Raw genomic sequence first — 9,006 nt, forward strand, 5'->3', positions numbered from 1 at the left:
TTTTTGGCTCAGTGAGTGGTGAATGAGTCAAATAGATTGTTAGATGTAATTGTGAATTTCCCAATGGTAAATCGGTTTAAGGAGAGGTATGATAGGTATTGTGTGATAGTGGTTAGTGCAGGTCTCCCACAGTGAGTCTTTTTGACTCCATGGAGATACCCAATATTGTGATGCTAATAATAATATGTAGTTTCTTTCGGTATATAGCCAGTTTGGTTGGCTGTATCCCAAATTGTTATCTCATCTTTGTTTATTCAGCATCCAAGTGATCAGTCCATGCTCCTTATTCCTTTATAGATTGAATCCTGTGGTTTCAAACTTATAAACTCAAGAAGCCGCTTCAGTTCTTGTCTGAAGTATTCTTATATGTAGAGCTTGCATAAGTAACCTGTGCATATACATCAGTGTGCCTATTATATGGGATCACAAGAACTGCCCATTATTCTGTACAAAAATCAATTGTAGATTGAATGTGTGTGTGGTTATCAAGAGTGTGCAGACTAGATTTTTGGCTCAGTGAGTGGTGAATGAGTCAAATAGATTGTTAGAGATAATTGTGAATTCCCCAATGGTAAATCGGTTTAAGGAGAGGTATGATAGGTATTGTGTGAATAATGGTTAGTGCAGGTCTCCCACAGTGAGTCTTTTTGACTCCATGGAGATACCCCATATTGTGATGCTAATAATAACATGTAGTTTCTTTCAGTATATAACCAGTTTGGTTGGCTGTATCCCAAATTGTTATCTCATCTTTGTTTATTCAGCATCCAAGCGATTGATCAGTCCATTCTCCTTATTCCTTTATGGATTGAATCCTTATACAATCAGCCTAAGATTAATCACCTAAACTTTTTAGGTGGTTCAAATAGTTTATAAGACAAATCTTATAAACTCAAGAAGCTGCTACAGTCTTGTCTGGAGTATTCTTATATGCAGAGCTTGCATAAGTAACCTGTGCATATACATCAATGTGCCTATTATATGAAATCACAAGAACTGCCCATTATTCTATAATAAATTTAGTTTAATCCTTTATCCAAGTGTGAGCAAACCAAGTTTTGCGCCTGAAAGTATCTTCAGGACTGGGTTAAGGTGATACAACACCAGGGCAACTCGTTGCAAAGGTGGAGCAAGCTACCAACACTCCTATCCTAGTATCTCCTATAATGCAAAACACATCTCCTTGCGGATATGTCTAATGTTATGCATTAAGGGAAGGGCCACTACCCAGACCGGTTTCGACCTTTATTGAGGTCTCTTCAGTGGGAGCCAGACCCAAGTCGAGATATCAGGCAGAAGCATTAGCAGGTCATCTCCACCTATAGGAATTGCCAATTGGTGTGTCACCCTTTTTTAATAAATTACTCTGGATTTAGAGAAAGATGTTGAAAGTTTATTTTCCACTTGGTTAGAGTATAATAAATTTAGTTTAATCCTTTATCCGCAGACTTAGGCACAAACTTTGTTTGCTCACACTTGAATAAAGGATTAAACTAAATTTATTATACTCTAACCAAGTGGAAAATAAACTTTCAACATCTTTCTCTAAATCCAGAGTAATTTATTAAAAAAGGGTGACACACCAATTGGCAATTCCTATAGGTGGAGATGACCTGCTAATGCTTCTGCTTGATATCTCGACTTGGGCCTGGCTCCCACTGAAGAGACCTCAATAAAGGTCGAAACCGGTCTGGGTAGTGGCCCTTCCCTTAATGCATAACATTAGACATATCTGCAAGGAGATGTGTTTTGCATTATAGGAGATACTAGGATAGGAGTGTTGGTAGCTTGCTCCACCTTTGCAACGAGTTGCCCTGGTGTTGTATCACCTTAACCCAGTCCTGAAGATACTTTCAGGCGCAAACTTTGTTTGCTCACACCTGGATAAAGGATTAAACTAAATTTATTATACTCTAACCAAGTGGAAAATAAACTTGCCCATTATTCTGTACAAAAATCAAAAAAGTGTTGAATGGACATAAAATTAAAATGACAATAAAATGAATACATCACACTTCATTTTTTTTTTTTTTTCACTTTTATATGTTAAAATAGAAGTGAAAAAAGTTACTATTTTCACCAAGTGAAAATAGTACAGTTTCACTTGGTGAAACTGTACTGTAGCCAGTTATAGTACAGTTTCACCAAGTAACCACTTTTTGGACTTGTAGTTATTAGGTTCATACTGTTAGGAATATTATTTTGGGATGTGAACTGTTCTTCTAATTTTAATAGTTGTAGTCAATATAATTCTCAGAATCCTAAAACATTTTTAATAAATTTAGTTTAATCCTTTATCCAAGTGTAAGTAAACAAAGTTTGCGCCTGAAGTATCTTCAGGACTGAGGCAACTTGTGGTAAAGGTGGACCAAGCTCTCATCACTTGTCTTAGTGTCTCCCATAATGCAAAGCACATCTCCTTGCAGACATGTATAATGCTGTGCATTAAGGGAAGGGCCACTACCCAGACCAGTTTCGACCTTTATTGAATGTTCAAGTACAGGTCAAACTCCAAAAACTCTGCATTGTTCCTCTCAGTAACAGGCTCACCTTGCCACTGAGAAGAACTCTCAGCGTTGGCTCTATCCTGTGGCAAGTTCACCACACCCCACCACCGATCAGAGCTGCTCATTTTCTCATATGTCATCTGAGGGGTAACAGCTACAGTCGTGCCTCAGTTAACTACATGGGCTACAGCATTGCCATGCAGTTAATTCTAAAATACAGTCTACATTACTATGAAATAGACTTCGACAATGTCATCGACGATTTTTGCTAATAGAAAAGCAAGAAAAATAACATTTTAGAATTTGAAATTAAAGTTTTACTTCAAAAATAAAGATAGTGTTTTAATTTATTTCCCTATACGTCGTTTTGACTTTTTTGTTTTAATTTATTTCCCTATACGTCGTTTTGACTTTTTAATATTTTTGTATATTGAGAGGGCGGCAACAGCTCTAGCTACGCCACTGTCATCAGGTGCATAAAAACTGAAGGGAAAAAATCGAAAAATACACTAAACATTACAAGATATAACTTATTCTATTAATATGGAATGTTGTCATTGGAAGTAAATTCTGGATTGGGCTATACCATTGGGTATGCGAGCATGGTGGTAATCTCATGTTCACCATAGTTTAGTTGAACATCACAGGAGAAGAACACTTTATGGATTTCAGTATTTTTCTCTCAAGCTCATCATAGCTTATTTTAGTTAAATAGATGATTACCTTAAATTTTAGAATCTAGAGCACTTGTTCATTAAATCCAATTATGTTGAGAAGGTAGCAGTTAAGAAAATATCCAAAGCAACACAAATGTGTCTGTTCCACAATCTGATAATTTCAGCATACCTGATCCTTATGATTGTAAGTACTTCTCTATGGAGCTCATTTTATACAAGGATAAATCAAAAGGTCTGTGCCACTGTTTTATTGTTTGACTTATTATATTCTTAGAAGCACTTAAGAATATTTATGCTATCCTTTGTAGCAGACGACAGCACTACACTGTCTCAATTATACCATTCTAGACATGGTATATCTTGAGTGCTAGAGGAACAACAAAGTATTGCATGATTTTTCTGTTCTCAGAATGTTACACCAAGTTATTGGTAAGTGGCCTTTGCTTTATATAGTTGCATAATTCCTACTTATTCCTGGCCACATTTATTTGGCTAGTGAGCTTGCATGTAATAGTCAGTGGTGTTGCAGTAAATCTCACACCACCACTGTGGTCCATGGATAGGCCCAAGACTAGCTGTGTGTAATAGTATAGCATCCAGGATAACCCTGATATTCTGCATCCCAGCACATTTATTGCTTGCTATATGATAGTAGGCAATTAGTGGGTGGGGATTGCTGACACCAAACTAAAAAATCCCGCTGAGCATGACTCCTTTATCCTCAAATTTACCAGGATTCTTACAAGGGCCAAACTAAGTAAATATTGTAAATACATCATTCCATAACAAAAATAAGAAACAAAAAAGATATCTGACTCATATAAATATACTAGTATTTCTCATCATCTGTGCAACAGGCGAAACACCCATAGAAGAAAATGTCACTCTTCTTTATTCATAGGGATTTAGAAGGGCTAGCAGGATCTTCAGAACAGTTAAAATCCATATTCTTTTGATATTCTTGTTGAAACTTCATGTTGACAACACAGAGTGTTGATATATTTGTATAGATTTTATGTTATATAGATATAGACATTTATATAGATATATGTATACCTGACAGATGTATTTTGTTTATTATTTCAACAAGAAACCACAAGTTTCCACCACAGCACTTGTTCATTAAATCCAGTTATGCTGAGAAGGTAGCAGTTAAGAAAATTTCCAAAGCAACACAAATGTGTCTATTCCACAGTCTGATAATTTCAGCATACCTGATCCTTATGATTGTGAGTGCTTCTCTATGGAGCTCATTGGTCACCCAACCTATTAGTTTCACTCCTGAAACAACTTCCAAAATTATGACATGGCATCACTGAAAGAAAAACAACCAAACACTCCTAGCCAAAATGGATGCTTCTGTATCCATTGGAAAGTGGACTAAATAACTGATTATTACATGTCGGATGATGTATTATATATCATCCAACATGCCAGAGGAAGAGATGGACACTGCCCATCCATACTTGCCAAAAATACAAACCAGAAAGATAAGACTTTAACCTCCTGGAAATTGGACAATTCTGTTAAAGAATAGGAAATATTTTACAGTGGAACTGTCATGAATTCCACCTTTGTGTGTGTTTCTGTTTGCAGGAAACATAATAAAACTCAGCAAGGACTCCACCTTAAGTCATTTCACTATTATTTGTAAGGACAGGTCTGGAGATGGTCCTGTAGATGGCAAAGTCACTATCCTAGAGGGCATTCATGCTCATTTTCAACATGTCTAGTTTAATACTGTTCTGGAAGCAGTAGCCATTCACCTGTCCATGGGATTTCTTATTTGCAATAAGTTCCATTTATTTACTACTGATTTCTCAGTTAAATCAGATCAACCTTCATAATTTATATTGCAATAGCTTTGCTCCATACTTCTTATATAGGTAACTTTGGACACAACACTCTGTGGGATAGTGTTCTAAGGCACAATACCTGAATGAGATTAATGAAAAATTTTACATGGGGTAGGGGTGATCCAAAATCATGAATGCCATGATTTTGAATACCTTGAAAGACTCCTAAATTAAGTTTACCAAAGATTAATAAGAAAAAAAAAAATAATCAAATGAAGGAGTGAGTATGGGAATAGCTAGAATAGAAATACAAAGATGCCTTAAAAAGCATGCAGGAATGGAAAGGCCTGACGTTATATGTATACAACTATATAACATTTAGATGTAAAGGATATTGGCATTTTGTTGGGGGGGGGGGATCTGAACAGAAATTATCATTGAGAATAAAGGAATAGAGCAAGGTAAACGAGCAGTGTGCAGGATTTTAACAATTACTAAACCAGTCCCACATAACATGAGACTGTGAGTAAGAATATTGGATAGGAGTAGAAATAGTAGACAGGTTGAATTTATGCTAGGAATAAGTACAAGATGCCATATTTTCCTTGAGATTTGTGAAGAAATATAAGGAAGGAAAAAAACATTATCGCATATGATATGGGCCAAGTAAGAAATATCATAGAAAAATTATACATGGTTGCTTAAGAAAATGTGTGGAGATTGCTGCATACGGCAGTAGTGTAGGACAACCAAAAAAATTTAATATGAAAGTTGGCGTATACTATGGATTCAAAATTAAGTCCTTTTTTATTTGATATTATTATAAATGAGCTAATGGGAGAATAACACCATGTTTGCCAATGAAGCAGTATTCTGTGCCAAGAGTAAAGCAGAAGATGGAAGACTAGAAAAACAGAATGTATATATATACATGCTGTAATTAGGAAAGAAGAAGAACCAGATTAGTAGTGTTTATATTCATGAAAAGATAAAATGAGTTAGATGATTTAAATACTGGGGGGTTGCAGTGTTGAAGGAGGATGGAAATATACAAGGTAAAGTATCATTAAAGTGCAGATTGGACGGAACAAAACATCAGCTATATACTGATGGTTTGTTCTGCACACAGACACCTTCCATTTTGCAGCAAAACACTGTAATGGCTGCCACTGAGACTGAAAAGTAATGTTAATAATATTTTGTATTTTTAAGATGCTGAAATGGAAGTGTGGCATTACCAGGAAGACTGAATTAGGAATGAGAAAATAAGAGCAACAGTTAAAGTACTGAAAGCCTCAAAGAAGGCACATGAAGCAAGATTGCTCTGGTATTGGTATATATATTGAGGGGATAAGGAGTACAGTATGTGGTGGAGAATTGTTAACATGGAGTTGCAAAAGAGAAAGACCTAAGTTTATATGGAAGGACTGCAGAAATACCAGAGTAAATGAGAAGAGAAATGACTGGGGGGGGGGTTGAAAGTGACCTACTTAACTGCAAGACTAATAATGTTTTAGAGAAGAAATGCTAGTATATTGTGTAATGCATTTTTATGTAATTGACTGGGGGGGGGGGTTGAAAGTGACTTAACTGCAAGACTAATAATGCTTTAGAGAAGAAATGCTAGTATATTATGTAATACATTTTTGTGTAATTAAGTATCTAAATGTGATTTTTTTTCCCCCCCACATTTAGATACTTAATTTTTTTGAGTCTGCACGATTAGCCTAGCGGCTGTGCGCTTCTCAACCATATGCCTAGGGAAGGAGTGTCCTAGGTTCGATTCCCGTCGGAGACGTGAGGAGCTGAAGGATCTTCCTCAGCCATAGCCAAGTTAGCCGGTTTTGGGCATGAACAGTAGGGATTTCCCCCCAGTTTATCCTGGGGTTTTCATCCCGCAAGCAGGCAAACTGGCCTTGAGAACTCAACACTATGGGCATAGGATACACCAGGGCATACCACCTTATCCTGTGAGCGGTTTGAGGTCCGATGATTAATAAAACCCTCGTCACCCTAAGGTAAAAGAGGGTAAAAGGAAGATGATGATGAATGTGATTTTTTTTTTTTTTTTTTTTTTTTTTTTTTTTTTTTTTTTTTTCCAGTTCAGTTTAATGCAATTTAAATAAAACTTTACAGTGATGCCAAATACAAAGGCTGCTAATCTGGTGAACTGAAATTTATTAAAATAATAAATATTACATAACTGTTTTTTATCCATCCACCCAATTCTTGTGTCCTTAGGTTGACTTCCTTGATTTGGAATTTTAGGCAATTTAATGAAGGCAGCATGCTTCTGCTGTGCATCCCTTTAAGAATGATTATTATTTCTTTTGTCTGTAGATATGTTTTGTTCATGGGGCTGGTTTGCCTGTTTTTGGGAAGGGAAACCTTCCACCTCCATATGAGACTGGCTAACTCACCTTTAATTGTAAATTTGTGGCAAAATATTCCCTGCGATGTAGACTGAATTTGAATTCAGATCTTTTCAACCAAAAGGCTTAAAAAATGACTGAGGTATAGTGTCTCTTGGATTTTATATATAATTTGAATTATAAATTGGTCACTTCTATATAATGAATTAAATTTTCCCCCTTGAATCATTTAGTTTATGGAGATGTCACTATATTCATTTATTGTGTGTGTTATATGTATAATATAATCTATTTAATGCTGATTTTTTTTCCTCTCTTTTGCAGAGCACATACCTGTTTTAACAGGCTGGATTTGCCACCATATACTTCATTTGAAATGCTATATGAAAAACTGCTATTAGCTGTTGAAGAGTCTAGCACATTTGGTATAGAGTAAAGCATTAGTGTTAAAAATTAAAGGGAAGAAAAAAAAAAAAGATACACTGCTGGCATGGTGTATGTGTGTGTATATATAAAAGGAAGACAGCAGGCCTAATGCATTCTAATGGCTGTGTGAGAATTATTGCCTTTGCCTCATAAGAAACATTCTTTAATATTAAAATAATGCTTCATGTGTTATTGGGACAATAGTTCTTCCTAAAATGAAAAGAGCTATGAGGAGACAGCCTTTGGCACTTTACTATCAGGAAAGTTCCTCTAGCACTGCTGACTTGACAATCTCTTTGCCTTTCTTTTCTCATGGAACATTATAAGTCATGGAGAGAGGGGGGAAAGGGAGATCACATCATACAATAGTCATGCTCCTCAGCTCATACTATTTATGCAAGGACTGGGACTATTGAGCCCAATCCATCTCTAAGGCCTTGAATACAACCCTCCATTTGTGGTAATTACGGTGCCACAAAATCCCTATTCTGCAACAATAGCAACAGTTCTAGTATTTGGCAGTGATAATACTTAGTGATCTAGTACACATGGTAAACGATTATTCTCCCCCTGCCTTACTTAAAAATATATTCTACTACCCATTTAGTCATATCTGAATTAACTCATTATTGCTCTTGAAACTACCAAAATTAAATTTTTTGTAGTATTAAAAGATCTTTTCCCCCTCCTCTCCTATAGGCTTCTGTGATGAATGGAATTTATTTTCAAGAATAACATTTTTCCTTCTAAAATAATTGATAGGTTATTTCAGTAGTTCTATACTAGATGGTTATCCAAGTGCAAAAATGTACATTCTGATGACATTTGTATATTTCTTTCAGCATACTGTGACAGTTTTGTCCTAGGTTCTTTTTTATAATGCTTGTTATATATATGTGTGTATATACATATATATGCATATGTGTGTGTGTGTGTGTGTGTCGTATGTTTTTGTGTGTGTGCGTGCATGCATGCATGCACATGTACGTATGTATGTGTGTGTGTGTGTGTGTGTGTATATATATATATATATATATACACACACACACATATATTTATATTTATATTAAGGTAGATATCTAGATATTACGCTTTTTACTAGTTGAGAAATGACTAATTACAATGAGGTTATATGGTATCCACATGACAAGTAGCAACTTGTCTGTGATTTTCCAGAAGTTGTGGTTGTTTACCACCTGTTTTTACTCAACTACCTTGTCAAGACTTG

The 9,006-nt window shown here is 35.7% G+C and overlaps 1 protein-coding gene across 2 annotated transcripts in view; it reads left to right on the top strand.

Moving 5' to 3' along the window:
* Nucleotides 1-7,895, top strand: part of LOC150100146 (E3 ubiquitin-protein ligase HECW2-like) — a 708,695-nt gene extending 700,800 nt beyond the window's left edge. For both annotated transcript variants that reach the window (XM_090402900.1, XM_090402899.1), the window contains one exon: nt 7,677-7,895. In XM_090402900.1, the coding sequence (XP_090259026.1) occupies nt 7,677-7,788 (112 nt within the window). In that variant the 3' untranslated portion in view covers nt 7,789-7,895. The remainder of the gene's footprint in view (nt 1-7,676) is intronic.
* The last annotated feature ends 1,111 nt before the right edge of the window (nt 7,896-9,006 follow it).

This window comes from Typopeltis vanoorti, chromosome 13, assembly GCF_054136105.1.
Source record: "Typopeltis vanoorti isolate ZY-2024b chromosome 13, IOZ_Tvanoo_1.0, whole genome shotgun sequence".
NCBI lineage: Eukaryota > Metazoa > Arthropoda > Arachnida > Uropygi > Thelyphonidae > Typopeltis > Typopeltis vanoorti.